Source organism: Arachis ipaensis, chromosome B6 (genome assembly GCF_059453495.1).
Source record: "Arachis ipaensis isolate K30076 ecotype BB chromosome B6, ASM5945349v1, whole genome shotgun sequence".
NCBI lineage: Eukaryota > Viridiplantae > Streptophyta > Magnoliopsida > Fabales > Fabaceae > Arachis > Arachis ipaensis.
In genome coordinates, this window is record NC_142441.1 from 116,898,927 (window position 1) to 116,920,304 (window position 21,378).

A 21,378-nucleotide genomic window follows, 5' to 3' on the forward strand; every position below is an offset into this window, starting at 1 on the left:
AGGAGGCTCTTCCTACTGCAAATTATCGCTTTAGAAGAGGGATGTCGTCATCGGATAGGTGCCCAAGATATCTTTCTAGCCAGGAATCCGTTTTACATTGTATGGCATATGTTGGATATTTCTTGTCATCCTTTGGATTTGAAGAACTGGTCCTTGTATCATAGCAAAGAGCATCCGTTCAAGTTCTTTTCGGGACTTTGGTGGATATGACGAGCAAGGAATAATGATATCTTTAATCCTCATGAAACGTGGCCTCCGGAAAAAGTGATTTGTCTGGCATTAACTTCAGAAGAGGAGCTTAGGAATATTTTTGAATTACAACGTATGTCCCTTCTCTCTACTTTAAATGATTTTTGGAATCCCTATCTATTGGTACTTTTAAGATTAATTGTGATGCTAGTTATCTTGGTTCGGGTGATAGTATTGGTTTTGCTTGTGTTATTAGAGATTGTAATGAAAGTTGGCAAAGGGGGTGTTTGGGAATGATTGAGAGTAATAATATTCTTCAAGGGAAATTATTTGCTATTTGGAGAGGATATCTCTTAGCTTGGGATGTGGGTCAACGAAATGTTATCTGTGAGACAGATTGTGTGGAAGCATTTAATCTTATTACTAATCACCAAGATGGTTTTGGGTTTATTGATCCATTGGTGCTCAAAATAAGAGATATCATGCATTGAAATTGGCGTGTTGACTTACGTTTATATGAGAGATGCAAACACACTGACAAATACTATGGCAAAGATGGTGATGAAGTTACAACTTTCTCATGTGGAGCTTCCTTCACCTTGGGAGGAGTTTAAGAGTAGTCTTAAATGGGACTGTGCCTCTATTTAAACAGTTCCTTTGTTTTGTTTGTTTTATTTTTCTTTGTTTAATTTATTTCAATCACAACAAAAAAAATCAACAAAAAACTACTCCCCCGTTTGCTTCTTGCGTCCCTACTTATTTCACTCATTTTCCCAAAATTTAACCCCAAATCTTTAGAGAATCAGAGTCTAGAGTGACGCTTCTTCTCCTCCAATGCTGGAGAGTAGAGACTAGAATGGAGTCACGGTCATGGAGAGAGGCAGAGAGCAGAGCTTCTTCTTCTCTGACTTTGGAGAAAACCCGCCGTCCTCCGCCTGAGAGCAGAGCTTCCTCTTCCGAGCTCGCCGCCGCGCCATCCTCTTCATGTAAGTTCCTCTCTCTCTCTCTCTCTCACACACACACATTGTGATTTGTAAATCTGCATGTAACTTCTTCTTCTTCTACAGACTCGTCATTGCAACGTCTTTGCCGGTTGCCGCTGTTATGAGCCCGTCGCTGTCGCAGCTTTTTGTAAGTTCCTCTCTGCCTCTCTCTGATTATTATATTTATTTTTGTAATTTTTGTATCTACTATTTTCATTATGAAATTATGAATTTGCTGTTTGTTAAACCTAATTAACATAATCAATTCATCACATTACTTCAGCTCAACTAGTCTCACACATTAGATTTACAATGTGATTAGATAAAACACTAGGTTGAATGGGACACTAAGTGATGAATTCAGGGCCATCATACCATGGATATCTTGGTTGGTTCACTCCATGCTAGTGAATGGTGATGTTATAGTTAGCTCTGTTATACGCATCAATAATTATGCTTTCTCCTTTCGTAACATACAATGTTGGCCCTGAAAATTCTCCATTTACGGTTAAGATATTCTTTGTACTGCAAAGCTTTGTGAAGGGAGCATCTCTCACCTGCAATATAATTTAATTTGTTATATGTTAATGCTAATTATATATATGACTTAATTAAGCAAGAATCTAGGTAAGCATATATATATATATACCATAAACTTGTGATGCCTCAAAGCCTGGGTAGTGACAAGAACATTTAGGAACAAAATTCCTAAGAACTATAGGACCGATGGTGTGATTCTCATACATATTATATATGGAGAATTTGATGATGTAATATGAAATTGGAAATTGTAGCTTGTATGTTTGATATGAATTGATGATAGGGACATTGGTTATACATAACTGCTCTTTGAGATGTGTTTGTGCATATGTTATTGTAACAGTTGTTCAGAATAACTGATATTCTGTTGTTTCATGGCAGGGCATATGAGCATATTGTTCTTGTGCATTATAGAGAAACAAGTGAGGTGACTCTTCATAACTTGATTCTCGATAAACATGAATAACCCCCAATTTTAATGTGTGCATAAATGATGGATCAATAATAAAATCTACATTCATTTTTTTTCTTTCGTTTTCTGCTTTAGATTGGGATTTGAAGTTGTAGCAAACCATGGTGGAAATGTTTCCCTTGAACTCAGCTGATGCAACATACACAAAAATCAAAGGAATGCTTTCTACCCTTGGCGATCCATTCACTCGGATTATCATTCCAAAGGTCTTACACTAACATTCCCTTTCTCTGTATTACTTTCTTGTTGAACAGAAAATACTATTCATAACTAGAGAGATGATCAAGAATCCAATAGATTATAGGTCATAAATGAACTATTCAAATAATACTATTTCTTAGATCGATAAATCTATTCTTCAGCTTCTGTGATTTGGTTTAATGGAGGTTTCAATTTATAAGAATACCAAGGATTTAGAATTGGAAGTGATGGGAACTTACAAGGAGTAGGCCTCTTCATAAATATTGAACCAAGAACTGGACATTTGGTTAGTGATCTGCAACGAACCACTTTAAAAATTTGTGCTGATTGTTATGAGGTCAATTTGTTATGCTATTGAGACTTACCCCCACTTAAGGAAAACTTGGTTTCGCCTTCCCATTCTTGAGACTCATGTCAGTTTACGCCATAGAACCTTTTATCTGTTGTTTCATGAGTTTCTTACTACAACAATATTATCTCTTAATATCACCTGGTAACAAACTCATTGATTTTCGAGTTGAAATCACAGGTGGTTTTATCCTGCATTGAAGGCAGTCCAGTTGCTCGTACTGGTATTCATCAAGGGGATGAGTTGGTTGAGATAAATGGTATCAAACAAATATCTGAAAAGGTACTATCCTAGTAGTAGTGTGGTCTTGTTCACATGGCAAATTATTGTGTTAGTCTTAATGGTATTGTTATGCATTTCATCATGGCACATGGAAGCCTTGAGGCTTATACCATGTTCTTCCTTGTCCTTCAATGGCTTCATGGTGGCTCATCAAGCATACTCTGGTCCTAGTCGAGCAGGAAGGGGTCATCAAATTATTACATAGAAGATCACATTTCATCTAGCCTTGTCATCTTCCTTCTGTTATCCATCTTATCTTATATTACAGTTTCAAATTTGATGTTGGATTAGATTGGATTATATTTTAGGTTTAATATAATATAGAATTTCAATACTAATGATTATATTGAGACAAAATATTTTCTTTTTTTTTTGAAAGCTATTTCAATTATTATTTAGACTTTTAAAAGTTATATATTTATACTACAGTACATATGAAAGGGCTGTTGGATACGAGGAAATCTATATAGCATAATGGATGTTGGTGGTCAAATTGGGGTGAAATAAATCACGACATATATTGATCTTTTATCAAATATCTGATCCGCATTCTTTTCTTTTAGAAACCATACCTGGTACATATCTCCATGTTGCATGAGCATTATTCTCTTCAAGAGTTTCTATCAACAACTATGATACTGCAGTCTTTTATTTATTTATGTTGTTATTTGTACCATTTGGTGTAGGATTCCCAAGGCAAGTTCCCCTGTTGATTTGATCATACAAGTTGATCAATCCAGCTTTCATTTGCATAAGGTTTGTCAAATCTCTCATTTAATTCTATAGAACACTTGACGTACTTATATCATACGAACGATCAGTCTTTGTGTCTAAAACCAAATGATTTTATGACATGATTTGTATTGTAGAGATTTAATTCTTAGTAATCTGTATAAAGGTCTTAAAGTTAAAAATTTATTCTATTCAAAATGTTCTTTCTGAGAAGTTATTTTTTAAGGGATTAGTCACCGCTATTAATAATAAATATTCTAAAAGAAGACAATAAAATAAAATAATCCATTTAGAATAGCTAGTCCTTCTCAAAAGCAGATGATTTAGCAATAAGTTTCCTCTGACTGATGGTTCCTATATGAAAATTTAAGTATTTTACTTTTAAAATTGAGATGTGCTATTTATTCTCATTATTACTTTTGAATAGGGTATGAGATAAATTAGTGTAATTGTTTACTATTTTTTAAATAAAAAAATTTAAAAAAATATAGCTATTAAAATCGACGGTAGCGTTGTCACTTTTTAAATTTAAAATAGACAAATAAAACAAAATATAGACAAAAAATTTGTCGGTATCTAAACAATTAAATCGACGGCCATTGTGTCGATTTTATTGAATTAAATATAGACAAAAACGTTGTCGATTTTATATAATAATATCGACGGCAATGTTGTCGATTTTATTAAGCAGTAAAATTCACAAACTCATATTATAGACGAAAATATTGTCAATTTTATTGAATCAAATATCGACAGAAATGTCGTCGATTTTATATATTAATATCGACGGCAACATTTTCGATTTTAGTAAGAAGGTAAAATTCTCAAACTCATATTTTAGACGAAAATATTGTTAATTTTATCAAATTATTATTGACGGCTAGGCAAGCCATCGATTTTATTAGAATTAGCCGTCGATTTTAATATTATCGGCGGCCTAGCCGTCGATTTGAACGATGTTTCTTGTAGTGTGTTTTTGTTTTTTTTAAAACAGAATATTGTTAGTTTTTTAAAAAAGCAAATAATCTATTTTTTTTAATAAAAGTATTTTTTTAAGATGTATCCAAATAGATTTTAAATTGAATAAAATTACTTTATTTTGAAGGAAAGTATTTTTTTCACTCAAAAAAATCAATCTAAACTAAGTTATGGAGAAAGTAATAGAGCAAAGCAAACTCTAAAAGATAATTTGCGCCTAACATGTAGGTACTTATTGAATCCTTACAAGAGAAAATAAATACTCATAGTTGCAGGCTCAAGCATGCATCCCAAGAGGTTGAATATCTATCTGCCAGTAGAAAAAAAATGATGAATCAGAATAATATACTCTACCATATACAACTCATCATATTTATTCATGAATAGTCAATAGCTTAATAGCTACAAAGAATAAAGTTAGTAGTTAATTTACCCGATTATCCATGTGAACAAGAAAGTGAGAGAGAGACCTTTAGCAGATTTTGCAGTGTAGTTTGTGATTATTTGAGGTATCTCAGCAATAACTCAAACAATGACACTGATTACACCTAAAATGTAAGAAGCTGTCTCCCTTGTACTGCTGCTCATGTGGTATAGAGAGAAGCCCTCTAAGGCTCTCATAGTCATTGTTGCATCAAAGTAGAGGAACCTTGTTTGTTTCTCTACAATCCTGAAAATCAGGTGAAGAAAGGAACATAATGAATCAGCAGCACAGAGTCTTCTTTGAATATAGTACTAATCTAATCACATGAAAGTTGACTTAGATTTGCTGCATAACAAGCAAAAAATGTGCCAAATAAAATATAGCAGTATATCCCAATCATGGCAATAACCTATAATCAAGCAATAATATCTATATCTATAATCTATAATAGAGGTAATGACCAAATCAGTACCCGAAAGATTCAAACACTGACATTTTGGTACCTCACTATTGTTATTGACAAAATGGTACTTGAATGTTTTAAAAATTTGTCAAGCGTGTCCTCGTGCTTGCCGGACCATAGCTCCGATGAGTACGATGCTTAGGTAGACACCGATTTTTGCTGACAAGATAGGTTTTATTTGAGTTGGAATTTGTAATTAAGAAAGTCATTAGCCTAGCTGAAAATTAACCTAATTCAATTTAATTTTGCCCCAAATCAAATGGATTTGGCCTAGCTAAAACCCAATTAGCAACTGCTGTTATTAGTTACTGACTTACTGTGACTTGGTGTGTCACACTACGTGTAAAATTGAAAGGTCACGTAGAGAGGGAGAGACGTTGCTCTGAAAGCTTGGCGCGAAGAAGAACTAGACGATGTGAGAGACATTGTCGAATCAAGTGCAAGGGTTAGCAAGTGGCATCATCGCCTCTCTATTCTTCGCTAGGAGCTACTCTACGAATAGATAGGCTCTGCTTCATGTTGATTGTTTCAGTAATGGCCGTTATTGTGGTTTGTTTTATATGCTTGTAACATCTTATTTATTCATTGTATCTTCCCTCTAATATTTCTTAGATGGATCGTATAGTTATGTTTGTATATCATCACATGGGTTCCTTGAAAAGGGGTAGAGACGGTAATGTGATATACGATGGGGGTTTAGTTACTAAGATACACAGGGTGAATGTGGAGACATGCAATTTATTTTTGTTGAGCGGTTATTTTTAGACTTGGGTTACCCTGGATATAATGAAGTATATTGGCTAGAACCTGGTTTCAACTTAGGTAAGGGTCTTAAAGTGCTTAGGACGGATGCTGAAGTGATGAGGATGTGTGAGAGTGCGATGAAGAATGACAACACTATCCATCTCTATTTTGATCATCCCATTGATGCCAACCCTGAAATCCTTGACGAAGATGTGGTGTCTGATGGTAGCAGTGAGAGTGTGGTTGAGGTCAATTCACTTGGTGATGAGAGGGAAACTGAAGTTGTGAATGACTGAATGAGGCCACTGGTGAGGTTAATGAGTTGAATAAGGCTTTGATTGTTTTTGTGAACGAGACTTTGAATGAAGTTGTGATTGAGGAGAATGTTGATGTTAACGAGTCGAACAAATGTGAGGGTGGTGTTATGAATGAAGATGTGAATGATGGAAATGGGGATAAAGACACTGAAGAAGATGCAGCTCCAGAGAAGGTTGTTAAGAAGGTGAGAAAGAGGCATCCAAGGCCACCACCAAGTGGTTTATCCTAAGAAAGAAGAGCTGTTGAATCTGAACAACCTGAGGGTGATCCTCGAGAAGCTAAAATAGTAAATGAATCCACACATGAGACCAATGATGATGATGCTAATTGTAAGAACCAGAGCTTTTCACGTAAAATCATTTTAATAAAATAATTTTAATGCCCGGAATAGATTCAAATTTAAAAGTTTTAATTTGAAAATATAAAGGTAAAATTTAATTTTAATGAATTTTTCTGAGTTAGAAAATGTATTTTCTGCAAAAAATCGAAAAAAATCGTGAACTGGCAGTTGAATCGGTCGAACCGGTTTAAGTCTGTCCGGTACTGTATTTTGAGAAAAATAAGATTTTGAAAGTTGATTTATTATTTTGAAAGGATAAAAATAATTTAGAATTGAAAACCGGGTACTAATCTTAAAGGTTTCGTCCAAAGTGGGCTAAACGGACCAAAAACGCTAACGGGTTAGACCGGGCCCAAACCGGGCCCAAGGCCCAACATATATAAGCTCATTAAATGAGCTTTTCAGCTCATTTCCACCAAAATAAGAGAGAGAGGCGCGGTTTTAGGGGAAGAGAGGAGAAGAGGGGTTTCACTATTCACCTCCATCTTCCGGGAGCCATAACTTGAGCTACGAAACTCCGATTGACGAGCCGTTCACGGTCACGCGAAGCTCTCGATGAGATCTTCCTTTCTATCTAAGAAAATTAGGTAAGAACTTGAAATCCACTCCCCAGTTTCCTTCCCTAACTTCTACATTTTTGGGGGTTTGGTTTTTGAGTGGATTTTGTGGTTTTGCTTGTTTAGGTGATCTCTTGTAGCGGGTAATTGTTGGAAATTGCCCCAATTCTCTTTAGACAAGATAAAGTTGCTCATAAATCCTTGTGGTGTTGTATGTTGTGGTTTCTAGGTTTTGATTTTGTTATATATGTGATGTTAGATTGAGTTTTGGTGTTTGTTGGAGTTGGTTGAGGCTTTGAATCGAGCTTGGTGGCTTCGTTTTGGTGTTTAGTGCGTTTGGAAATCGGCCAAGGTATAGTTTCGGTTTCCTTTATGTAATATGTAATGTTTCTGGACATTTAGACTAGTTGACCTTAAGATAGGATTGAATTATGTATGTGGCATGTGAGTTGTGATAAAGATTTTATGAGTTGTGTATGTTAGAGTTTGATTATGATGTTGACGAGAAAATTGATAATTGGTATTGTTGATGTGGATTGATTGATGTTGTAGTGGTGTTGTGTGGAAGGAATTTGAATAATAACGATAATGATTATATGATTTTATAATGATTGTTGGTATTTTAATGATTATGAAGGTTGATGATGAATGTGAGATTTATTGTTGTTGATGAGGGTTTGTTGATATGGTTGATGATTGATGATGAATATTAATGTTGGTAATTGGAGATGAGTGTCTAAGGAGTTGATAAATTGAGATATTAAATATTGAGATTTGTTATGGTGGTTGAGAGTTGTTGGTATTGTTGATGATAAATTAATGATGATTAATGAGAATGTTATTGGTGAATGGGTAGAGTCATGAGTCTTTATGATGATTGAGGAATGTGATGGTGGAGGATCGTTTATAATGCTATTTATATTTGATGATTGAGGTTGAAAAAATAGAAATGTGAAGGAAAATTTGGTATGAATGGTAGAATGTGATACAAAGAGTGAGTTATGATGTAAATTGGGGTTTGATATGGTTTGGTTTGATTTTGGTTAAGGATTGTGGAAAATTGAAGCTTTGTGAGCTTTTGGTAAAAACTGATTTTTAGAGAACTTTGACGAGTCATAACTTGTGCCTCAATTTTCAAAATTTTTTGAAACTTGTTTAGATTTAAAGTTCATTGAAAACTCTTCAAATTGATATAAGTTTGTAAAATTTGGATTTTTGTAGAGGGAGTTATGATCATTCAAAATTTGGTGTCAAAATCTAAAATTCTGTAATGTTGCAGAATTTTGTGATTTCTGGTATGTGCACACTCACAGCCTTGTGCACATGCATAGCCCTGTGATTTTTCGATATCTGTGCGCACGCACAGCCTTGTGCGTACGCACACACAGGGGAAGGCTTACTGTTGGCAGCGTTAGCACAGCCTGTGCGCGCGCACAACCAATGAAGATTTACAACCTGTGCGCTCACACACATTGGGAAAGGCAGTCTGTTGGGGCACTAGCACAGCTTGTGCGAGCGAACAAAATTGTAAAATTTGGTACTTGTGCACACGCACACCCTATGCGTACGCACACGTTTTGAAATCCTTTTGGGCGTGCGCATGCACACCCCTGTGCGTACGCACACGCCCTGTTTTACAACTTAAACCTTGTTTATAAACTATTTCACCTTCCCAACAAGTTATATACTTCTGTGACACCTATTTAAGATTCTTTGACTTATTTTCGGGTATCAAAGCATGGGAAAGGTCCAAGGAGATTTAATTTGGGTTTTTCTTTGAAGAGTTAGAGAACGGAGGTTTAGGTTTCTGGTGTATTGAGGATGAGTTTAGTTGAGAGAGAAGGAAGAGTAGTGAACCTGGTGATTACTGACAACAAATTGAGAAAACTGATGAACTAATGAGTTTAGAATGGAAAGTTGATGATTGTTATGATGAGCTGAGGACACAGAGAAAAATAATGATCTTGTTGAATGTTGAGAGTATGCCAAGCACTATATCCTTGGGTTAAGTACGAGGAGAATTCAGCAAGGAATGATGATCTTGTTGAATATGGAGAGTGTGCCAGCCACTATATCCTTGGGTTAAGCATGCTAATGTGCAGGGTACTATGTTCTTGTGAATGAATTATGATTAATAACCTTTTCTGCTACAAGAGTGTGCCAGGCACTATATCCTTGGATTATCCATGCGAGTGTGCCCGACACTATATCTGTGGGTGAAGAGAGTGTGCCCGACACTATATCCGAGGGTCAATAGAGTGTACTCGGCACTATATCCGTGGGCGTGGCAGAAAAGCTACATCCAAAAGGATGTGTCAGGTTGGCATTTATGGACCGACAAGTGATATTACGAGCCAATAGGATAGACATTCATCATATGCATCTTTTATGTGCTTGTTTGCTTTGATTACTTGAGTTTGCCTAATTGTATAACATGCTTACTTGCTTCTTGAGTTACTTGTTATATATGAATACTATACGTGCTTTACTTGCTTGCATTATCTATGATTGTCTGGTGCTGAGGAGGATAGGAAGGTGGTGGCGATAGGTCGCGTGGAGGGTAGGTTGGCGAAGGCTGTGGGATACAGCGGTGTGGTTTAGTATTAGTTAGAAATTCCCTAAGTTTAGATAACCCTGTTTATGGTTTATGGATTAAGTTATTTATTTTATTTAGTTAAGGCTTGAATATTCTGTAGCGATATGAAGTTCTAGGATTGCCTTCGGCGTCTCGGAACCTTATATCATACATTATTGGGCACTGTTACCATACTGAGAACCTCCGCCTCTCATACCATATTCTGTTATAGTTTTCAGATGCAGGTCGCAACCCACCTCGGTGAGTTGCTTGGTGGTGATAGAGCGGAGGATCTTCATTCTGTATTGGGAGTCTTTTGATTATTTCGTATATGTCTCATCTTTTGTATTTATTTTGCATAGCGGCTTACCTTTGAGAGAACAATTTGTATAAGCTGTTTTTAATTGTCAAACTTCTATACTATCTGTACATAGCTAGCCGGATTAAACTCTGCGAGCCGAGGTAAGATTCTTATGCTACTATATTATTACCTCTTATCATATTATACATATGTCTTATGCTTTAAGTTTGTAACTTCGTGAGTACGATTTGCGCTTTTAAATTTTGTCTTTGAGCTCAACCCTTCATTGGGCGTCTAGAATATATTATTTCTTTCTATATAAATATGTATAAGCCTTAGAATTATCGTAACCTGTGATTAACCTTTGCTTTACGGCTAGAGGTAAGGATTAGGGTAATCGGGGTGTTACATTTAGTGGTATCAGAGCGGTTCGTCCTCGTGAGCTTGAGGGATGGACCGATTGTGCTTCATTGCATACTCTGGGTCATTTTTCTTTCATGCTATTTAGGTTATCTACTTGGTATTTTATAGCATGCTTGTTTGTGAGTGCCGTCTAGGGATAATTGAAACACTAGGCTTTTGATATTGAGACTGATCACCTTGATATCGATTGATTGGTGTAGACAGGAACCCTAATGGCCACTCGCGGACGAGGTCGTACACGTTCACAAGGAAAGGGTAAGAACGAGCAACCGGCCGATAATCATGCCGAGTTCATGGCGGTAATGGCTAATCTTGCAAACACCATAGAGGCAAATGCTGCTGCGACTTTGCAAGCTGTGCAGAGGATTGGCCAACCGGCTGGGAACGGAAACGGCGATGGAAACGGAAACGATAATACGGAAGGGAATGGTGATAACATGGGAGGTGCTCCGATGACCTTGGCTACTTTTCTCAAGGTTCATCCTCCAAGTTTTAGAGGTTCAACCAACCCTACAGAAGCGGTGCAGGGTGATTTGCTATGACCCCGACTGTTCTTGGTTGTGTTACTGTGCCAGGACCAACTATCCAGCCTCGTTTCAGATTAAGACATTTGTGGATGAACATACGTGTCCGAGAAGCAACAAGAGTAAGTCAGTCATATGTGCTTGGGTTGCGGAGGAGCTGTGCCGAAGCTCAGAATCTATCCCAACCTGTTACAGAGGGAGGCACAGGAGTGGTTTAAGGTGGAGTATGATATTTCGGTTAATGAGAGGATGATGTATAGGGCTATGAACGAGGCCAAAGATGTTATTGAAGGAACAGAGAAGGATCAATACCTAAGGCTTAGAGACTATATGAACGAAATCATGAAGGTTAATCCTGGGTCAATAGCCAACATGGGGACTACTCCACAGCCGGAAGGGTTGCCTAGGTTTAGGAACTTGTACATTTGTTTGGCTGCTTGCACAAATGGATTTAAAGCAGGGTGTAGACCCTTTATAGTGTTGGATGGGACCTTTCTGAAAGGTTACTTTGGAGGGCAATTACTAATAGCCATTGGTCAAGACGTGAACAACCAGCTTTTTCCAATTGCATATGGGGTTGTGGATGCAGAAACTCGGAAAAATTGGAGATTCTTTCTTGAGGAGTTACATATTGACATAGGGGACTACAATGAGAATGCCTGGGTTTTTATGTCCGACCAGCAGAAGGTGATATGCACTTTAACCACTCACTTGTTTTCTTATATTCTTCTTTAAGTTACTGCATCAATATCTTCTAATTACTGAGGCTACCCTTCAATACAGGGATTGATACCAGCATTACAGGACGTGATGCCGGGTGTCAAGAACAGATTTTGTTGTATGCATATGTGGAGAAACCTGAACAAGAGCTGAAAGTATAAGGAACTTAAGGGAGCATTCTGGCAATGTGCAAAAGCAACTACTGATCAAGAGTTCAATGATGCAATGGCTAATGTGAAATAGATCAATAAACAAGCGTGGGAGTATTTGTCCAAATTTGAGCAAGAACAGTGGTCGAGATCAAGGATTCCTGAGTGGCCGAAGGTAGATAGTTTGACAAGCAATAACTGTGAATTATTTAATTCAACAATTGTGGGTTTGCGGGGAAAAGCATTTTGACAATGCTTGAGGAGCTCAGGTTCTATATCATGAAAATGATGGCAACTCACAAGGACGCACTGTGGCTTACACTGGACAAATAGCCCGTATACAAGCCAGTAGATTAGAGAAGGAGAAAACACAAGCTAACTACTGGGAAGCACAATGGTGTGGTGATGATGAGCACAACCAATTTGAAGTTAGAAAGTGGCAACATAGAGTGAGAGTGAATACATGAGAGAGAACATGTTCATGCAGAAAATGGAAGCTGACTGGACTACCATGCTGTCATGGGATTGCAGCAATCCAGAGAAAGAATGAGAAGCCTGAAGACTATGTTCGTCACAAGCTCACCATTGAGGCATACAACAGGACTTACCAGTTTCACATTAACAGCATACCAAGTCAAGAGTATTGGGAGCATCATGAAGGGTTGCCTTGTCTGCCTCCTACATACAAGAGGCCTATTGGCAGACCTACAAAGAAGAGGTAAAAGGACAACACTGAGCAAAGTTCTGGGAGCCAATATAATGCCAAGAGAAGATATGGCTAGATAACATGTCAAACCTGCAAGAGAGTCAGTCAAACAAAATCTTTAATTAGTATCTACTTACATAATATTTAACTAAATCTGAATTTGATGAATGCTGATTTACTTTATTCATTGTCTCTCTGCAAGGCTGGACATAATAGTAGAACTTGCCCTGAGAGACCAACTGGAATAGCAGCTGAAGAACAAGACATTGATAAGGAAGAAGCTAGAGATCAAGAAGCTAACTGGGAGGAGACCATGGAGGCTGTACATGCTGCACATGTTGCAGATGAGGAAGACCTCACTCAAAACCACCCAAAAAGTTAGCCTGATGAGGTAAACAATTGTAATTTGGCCTACTTTGTTGTTTCCAAAATGTTGGACCTGGAACTGTAAAATCTTTTTTTTAAACTAATGACCCTATTGATACAGAACACTGTCAACGATGTGTCTACTACAACAGCTGCTGCACCCCCTAATGCAGCCACTTCATCAACAGTATCCACCTTGGTGAGACCAGCAACCAGCTCAGAACCAGCACCTCCAGTGGCAACAAGGCCAATAGCACCAACACCAACAAGGAGAGGCAGACCTACTTTTGTAAGGGGCAACTCAGTTCTGCTAAGAAGAAGAGACAGCACCATTCGAAGAGGACTGACAGCCTGATAAACCACTATTTTATGGTTTATCTTGTGCTCAATTGAGTGGATTTTATCAACTCTTTACCCACTTATTCATACTATTTGCATGTTTTACATTTTCCTTCCTAGTTTTGTGCTATGATTGAAAACATGCTTCTTTGATCTTATATTTGCTTATTATTAATCCTCTCTTATCACCATTAGATGCCTTGATATGTGTGTTAAGTGTTTTCAGAGATTACAGGACAGGAATGGCTCAGAGGATGGAAAGGAATCATGCAAAAGTGGAAGGAATACAAGAAGTTGGAGAAACTGCTAAGCTGTCCAGCCTAACCTCTTTGCACTCAAACGGCTATAACTTTAGCTACAGAGGTCCAAACGACACAGTTCTAGTTGCGTTGGAAATCTAACGTCCGGGGCTTCGATTTGATATATAATATGCCATAGTTGCCCTGACGCTAAGCGACGCGAACGTGTGATCCACGCGGACGCGTCGCATCTGCGAACTTCAATCCGCGCGGCCGCGTGGACGATGCCTCTGCGTCACTTGTCCGCGACCTGAACGTACCAGAATACGCAGGGGGTGATTTCTAGGCTGTTTTTGACCCAGTTTTCGGCCCAGAAAACACAGATTAGAGGCTATAAAGTGGGGGAATGCATCCATTCAAAGAGAGCTTGCATTTTTATTACTTTCCATGATTTAGATTAGTTTTGAGAGGGAGATTCTCTCCCTTCTCTCTTAGGATTAAGATTAGGATTAGGATTTAGGACTTCTCTTAGTTTTTAAGAGTGACTCTCGATCCAGGTTTAATATTTATTTTAATTTATGTTTCTATGCTACTTTTACTTTAATGCTTTTATTCGTATCTATGAATGTTGCCAACTTGACTTATGAACCCTTTCCATGTTATGATTTGAATTAATGATTATTTGAGGTATTTCAGTTATTGATTGCTTTCTCTTTAATTTGTGTTACAATTACTTTCCATCTAAGGACATTTTTATTCCAGCAATTTTACTTCTTCTCCTTTTGGTCTTGGTTAAGAAATCAGTAACTCAACATTATCAAACTCAACATAACTGATAATCGCTATCTTGCTAATTGAACTGAACTTCAATAAACCCAACTTTTTCTTAGGAAATAATTAGGATTCGAAGGTCAAACTAATTAGTCCCTTGACTTTCCTTTGCTTTAGTAAAGGTTAACTAAGTGGAATTTAGATTCAACTTTCATTATTGTTGAGAGAGATAATTAAGTTGGACTTCCAATTTCTCTTACCTTGCCAAAAGTTGCTTTACAGCATTTATTTATTTTAATTGCCATTTACTTTACTTGTCATTCAAATCACTTGCTTCTCACCTTCTAAACCCCAATTACAACCCTTATAGCCAATAATAAGAACATACTTCCTTGCAGTTCCTTAAGAAGACGACCCGAGATTTGAATACTCGGTTAACAATTTTTAAAGGGGTTTGTTACTTGTGACACCCAAAACGTTTGCACGAAGGGATTTTTGTTGGTTTAGAGACTATATCTACAACGCGATTGTTTTTATGAACTTCTTTACTGGCAAAAATCCCATCGTCAAAAATGGCGCCGTTGCCGGGGAACTTCTAACGTGTGCCTTATTATTGGTTATTGTAAATATTTTTCTTTTGCTTGTTTATTTATTTTTGTTTTTTTTTTCTTTTTATCTTTATTTTCTACCATGAACCTCACCCCTCTCGCTTTGAGTTTCGTTCTAACTTTGTTGAAGGAAATAGAAGTTACAGCAGGAATATGCATCAAGGTCAGATCAATCAAGGATGGATGGAGCCAAGAGGATCTAATCAACCCTTTAGGCAGCAACACCCTCTGAGATATCCTGGACAAAGACCATTCTACCGTGCATACCCAGCTGAAAGATATGGTGGACAACCTTGTAACTACCAACAAGCCCCACCCCGTGCATATAAACCATCTTTTCAACATAACCTCGAACCACCACACTCACAAGCTTCTCTTCACCATTCGCCACCATATGATCCTTCCTTACCCCAGTACCAATCCAATCACTCCCAATCACCACTACTTTTCTATGTATCATGTCCAAGTCTGGCAACCTGAGAAGCAGAGGTTCGCCTAAAAGAAACAGTAAATAAATTTCAAACAACCATTCGACAACTGGAGAAAGTAGTAATTCAATGGATTTTTAGGCGCTCAAATACACAAGGATCAGCCACAGCCCCATGTGAACAGTCTAACAAAGAGCGTAGCATGAAGGAGATACCAGAAACTCCAGTGGACAAGACAGAGAATGAATTCGTACTAGAACAAGTAGAAGAAGCTGTCATTGCTCAAGAAGAAGAGTTGGTTGAAGATCTAGGAGATGCTGAACCTCCATGGGAATCCAGAACTTAGGAGAACTCCGTCAAAGACGCTATAGTTGATGCTAAGGAGGATATTGTACAATCTCCAAGGCAAGTTGTTTATGAAGAATCAGATGGAATAACCCAGGACACAAATTCCCTTGATGATGATAGTCACAAGTCAAATTCTCTTAGTAATGAATTTGCATCTGCAAGTGAATTCTCTGAGATCGAAGAATCTTCCCCAAGTGAATACGAAGACGATGCGGAGGTAGATTTCTCTCATCCTCCAATCTATGACTCAAGTGATGAGGAAGACATAGAAGACTTTGACCAGGACACAGATACAATTGTAGACTCTTGCAAGGAAGTGGAGAAATTCATAGAAGAACCCAAGGGAGAAGAACTTACAGAATCACCAGAAACACCTACCCCAAGGCCATTGCCACCCAATACAAGCTTCAAGTGGGTACAATCCTTAACCTATAACTTTACTTATTCACTTGAATATGGTTTGCTTGAAACAGATGGCCAGCTTAGAGCTCTTTGTGGCTTTAAGAGTAAGAGGGAAATGGCTCGTACCCAGAGTTGGTGCACACGGTTCAATAAGGTTCCACACTTCAACTTGAAGTGCATGGATTGGTATCATGCTCAATTGAATGGATCACAGAGAACGTTTGGTCACCATGGTGAGAATCTACTTTCTAAACCACTGGTGCACGAAATTGTGATCTCAGGCAACGGCGCCAAAAACTCTGTGCGCACGTCTTAATAAATTGTTTTTCATTCACAACTTCGATACAACTAACCAGCAAGTGCACTGGGTCGTCCAAGTAATAAACCTTACGTGAGTAAGGGTCGATCCCACGAAGATTGTTGGTATGAAACAAGCTATGGTCACCTTGTAAATCTCAGTCAGGCGGATATAAAATAGTTATGGAGTTTTCGAAAATTAAATAATAAGTAAACATAAAATAAGGATAGAAACACTTATGTAATTTATTGGTGAGAATTTCAGATAAGCATATAGAGATGCTTTCGTTCCTCTGAATCTCTGCTTTCCTGCTGTCTTCATCCAATCAGTCTTACTCCTTTCCATGGCTGGCTTTATGTAAGGGCATCACCGTTGTCAATGGCTACATCCTATCCTCTTGTGAAAATGGTCTAAATGTTCTGTCACAGCACGGCTAATCATCTGAGGTTCTCGATCATACTGGAATAGGATTCACCCTCCTTTTGTGTCTGTCACTACGCCTAGCACTCGCGAGTTTGAAGCTCGTCACAGTCATTCAATCCCTGAATCCTACTCGGAATACCACAGACAAGGTTTAGACTTTTCGGATTCTCATGAATGCCGCCATCAATCTAGCTTACACCACGAAGATTCTGATTAAGAGATCTAAGAGATACTCATTCAATCGAAGGTAGAACGGAAGTGGTTGTCAGGCACGCGTTCATAGGGAATGATGATGGTTGTCACATTCATCACATTCAGGTTGAAGTGCGAATGAATATCTTAGAAGCGGAATAAGTTGAATTGAATAGAAAAACAGTAGTACTTTGCATTAATCTTTGAGGAACAGCAGAGCTCCACACCTTAATCTATGGAGTGTAGAAACTCTACCGTTGAAAATACATAAGTGAAAGGTCCAGGCATGGCCGAGAGGCCAGCCCCCATGAACTAAGAACCAGACATCCAAAGATATCAAATACAATAGTAAAAAGTCCTATTTATAATAAACTAGCTACTAGGGTTTACAGAAGTAAGTAATTGATGCATAAATCCACTTCCGGGGCCCAGTTGGTGTGTGCTTGGGCTGAGCTTGAATGTTACACATGCAGAGGCTCTTTCTGGAGTTGAACGCCAGTTTGTAACGTATTTCTGGCGTTCAACTCTGGCTTGTGACTTGTTTCTGGCGTTTAACTCCAGACAGCAGCGTAGAACTGGCGTTCAACTCCCTTTTACATCGTCTAAACTTGGCCAAAGTATGGACTATTATATATTGATGGAAAGCTTTGGATGTCATCTTTCCAACGCAATTTGAAGCGCGCCATTTTGAGTTCTGTAGCTCCAGAAAATCCACTTTGAGTGCAGGGAGGTCAGAATCCAACAGCATCAGCAGTCCTTCTTCTACCTCTGAATCTGATTTTTGCTCAAGTCCCTCAATTTCAGCCAGAAAATAACTGAAATCATTGAAAAACACACAAACTCATAGTAAAGTCCAGAAATGTGAATTTAACATAAAAAATAATGAAAACATCCCTAAAAGTAACTAGATTCTACTAAAAACATACTAAAAACAATGCCAAAAAGCGTATAAATTATCCGCTCATCACAACACCAAACTTAAATTGTTGCTTGTCCCCAAGAAACTGAAAATCAAATAGGATAAAAAGAAGAGAATATACTATAAATTCCAAACTATCAATGAAACATAGCTTCAATCAGATGAGCGAGACTTATAGCTTTTTGCCTCTTGAATAGTCTTGGCATCTCACTTTATCCATTGAAGTTCAGAATGATTGGCATCTATAGGAACTCAGAGTTCAGATAGTGTTATTGATTCTCCTAGTTCAGTATGTTGATTCTTGAACACAGCTACCTTATGAGTCTTGGCCGTGGCCCTAAGCACTTTGTTTTCCAGTATTACCACTGGATACATAAATGCCACAGACACATAATTGGGTGAACCTTTTCAGATTGTGACTCAGCTTTGCTAAAGTCCCCAATTAGAGGTGTCCAGGGTTCTTAAGCACACTCTTTTTTTGCTTTGGACCTTGACTTTAACCGCTTAGTCTCAAGTTTTCACTTGACACCTACACGCCACAAGCACATGGTTAGGGACAGCTTAGTTTAGCCGCTTAGGCCAGGATTTTATTCCTTTAGGCCCTCCTATCCACTGATGCTCAAAGCCTTGGGATCCTTTTTATTTGCCTTTGCCTTTTGGTTTTAAGGGTTACTGGCTTTTTGCTCTTGCCTCTTGGTTTTAAGAGCTTTTGGCTTTTTCTGCTTGCTTTTCTTTCTAAATTTTTTTTCGCCTATTTTTTTTTCTGCAAGCTTTGTTCTTTGCTGCTTTTTCTTGCTTCAAGAATCATTTTTATGATTTTTTAGATTATCAAATAACATGTCTCCTTGTCATCATTCTTTCAAGAGCCAACATATTTAACATTCTTGACAACAACTTCAAAAGACATATGCACTGTTCAAGCATTCATTCAGAAAACAAGAAGCATTGTCACCACATCAATATAATTAAACTAAGTTTAAGGATAAATTCGAAACTCATGTACTTCTTGTTCTTTTGAATTAAAATAGTTTTTATTTAAGAGAGGTGATGGATTCATAGGACATTCATAACTTTAAGACATAGTTACTAACTACTAATGATCATGTAATGAAGACACAAACATAGATAAGCACTTAACATAGAAAACGAAAAACAGAGAATAAGAACAAGGAATGAGTCCACCTTAGTGATGGTGGCGTTTCCTTCTCGAGGAACCAATGATGTCCTTAAGCTCTTCTATGTCTCTTCCTTGTCTTTGTTGCTCCTCCCTCATTGCTTTTTGATCTTCTCTAATTTCATGAAGGATGATGGAGTGCTCTTGATGTTCCACCCTTAGTTGTCCCATGTTGGAACTTAATTCTCCTAGGGAGGTATTGATTTGCTCCCAATAGTTTTGTGGAGGAAAATGCATTTGAGGCATCTCCGGGATCTCATGGTGATGAGCTTCATGCGCCTCTTGAGATCCATGAATGGGTTCTCTTGCTTGCTCCATCCTTTTCTTAGTGATGGGCTTCTCTTCCTCAATGGGAATGTCTCCTTCTATGAAAGCTCCAGCTGAGTAACATAGATGGCAAATAAAATGAGGAAAAGCTAGCCTTGCCCAAGGAGAGGGCTTTTCGGTGATTTTGTAGAGTTCAAGGGAGATGACTTCATGAACTTCTACTTCCTCTCCAATCATGATGCTATGGATCATGATGGCCCGATCCACAGTAACTTCAGATCGGTTGCTAGTGGGGATGATGGAGCGTTGAATGAAATCCAACCATCCTCTAGCCACAGGCTTGAGGTCCAGTCTTCTTAGTTGAACCGGCTTGCCTTTGGAGTCAATCTTCCACTGAGCTCCTTCCACACATATGTCCATGAGGACTTGGTCCAACCTTTGATTAAAGTTGACCCTTCTAGTGTAGGGGCGTGCATCTCCTTGCATCATAGGCAAGTTAAACGCCAACCTCACATTTTTCGGACTAAAATCTAAGTATTTTCCCCGAACCATTGTAGTATAATTCTTTGGATTCGGGTTCTTACTTTGATCATGGTTCCTAGTGATCCATGCATTGGCATAGAACTCTTGAACCATTAGGATGCCGACTTGTTGGATGGGGTTTGTTAGAACTTCCCAACCTCTTCTTTGGATTTCATGTCGGATCTCCGGATACTCATTCTTCTTGAGCTTGAAAGGGACCTCGGGGATCACCTTCTTCTTGGCCACAACATCATAGAAGTGGTCTTGATGAGCTTTGGAGATGAATCTTTCCATCTCCCATGACTCAGAGGTGGAAGCTTTTGTCTTCCCTTTCCCTTTTCTAGAGGATTCTCCGGTCTTAGATGCCATCAATGGTAATGGAAAAACAAAAAGCTTATGCTTTTACCACACCAAACTTAGAATATTGCTCGCCCTCGAGCAAGAGAAGAAAGAATAGATGAAGAAGAAGAAGAAAATATGGAGGAGAGGGGAGAGGTGTATTCGGCCAAGAAGAGAAGAGAGGGTTGTGTTATGTGAAAATGAGGAAGAATGGAGGGCTTTATATAGGGAAGGGAGGGGGTAAGTTTCGGTCATATAGGGTGGGTTCGGGTGGGAAATTGATTTTGAATTTTGAAGGTAGGTGGAGTTTATGAGGTAGGTTTATGGGGAAGAGTGGACGGATGTGAGTGGTGGAGTGGTGATAGGGAAGAGAGATTGAGGTGATTGGTGAAGAGTTTTGGGGAAGAGTGTTTATGGGATTGTGTGAAAGAGGGGTGAGAAGAAGTGAGTGGAGGTAGGTGGGGATCCTGTGGGGTCCACAGATCCTGAGGTGATCCTGTGGGGTCCACAGATCTTGAGGTGTTCAAGGATTTACAACCTTGCACCAAATTAGACATGCAAAATGCCCTTGCACACAACTCTGGCCGTTCAGCGCCAGATTGGTGCTTGTTTTGGGCGTTGAACGCCCATTTGTTGCCCATTTCTGGCGTTGAATGCCAGAACCATGCTTGTTCTGGGCGTTCAGTGCCAGCTCTTCTCCAGGGTGCAATTCTGGCGTTCAAACGCCTAGATGCTGCCCATTTTGGGCGTTCAGCGCCAGAACCATGCTCTGT

General features: G+C 38.4%; 1 protein-coding gene and 1 pseudogene across 1 annotated transcript; both read left to right on the forward strand.

The window, feature by feature from the left end:
• The first annotated feature begins 6,473 nt into the window (after positions 1–6,473).
• LOC148562430 (uncharacterized) lies at positions 6,474–11,413 on the forward strand (annotated as a pseudogene).
• A 117-nt stretch (positions 11,414–11,530) lies between these two features.
• On the forward strand, positions 11,531–12,986 carry LOC148562431 (uncharacterized). Its single transcript, XM_088490887.1, has 3 exons — positions 11,531–12,082; positions 12,179–12,233; positions 12,796–12,986. The coding sequence occupies exons 1-3, from the start codon at positions 11,531–11,533 to the stop codon at positions 12,984–12,986; spliced, it is 798 nt and encodes a 265-aa protein (XP_088347013.1).
• Positions 12,987–21,378: the final 8,392 nt, after the last annotated feature.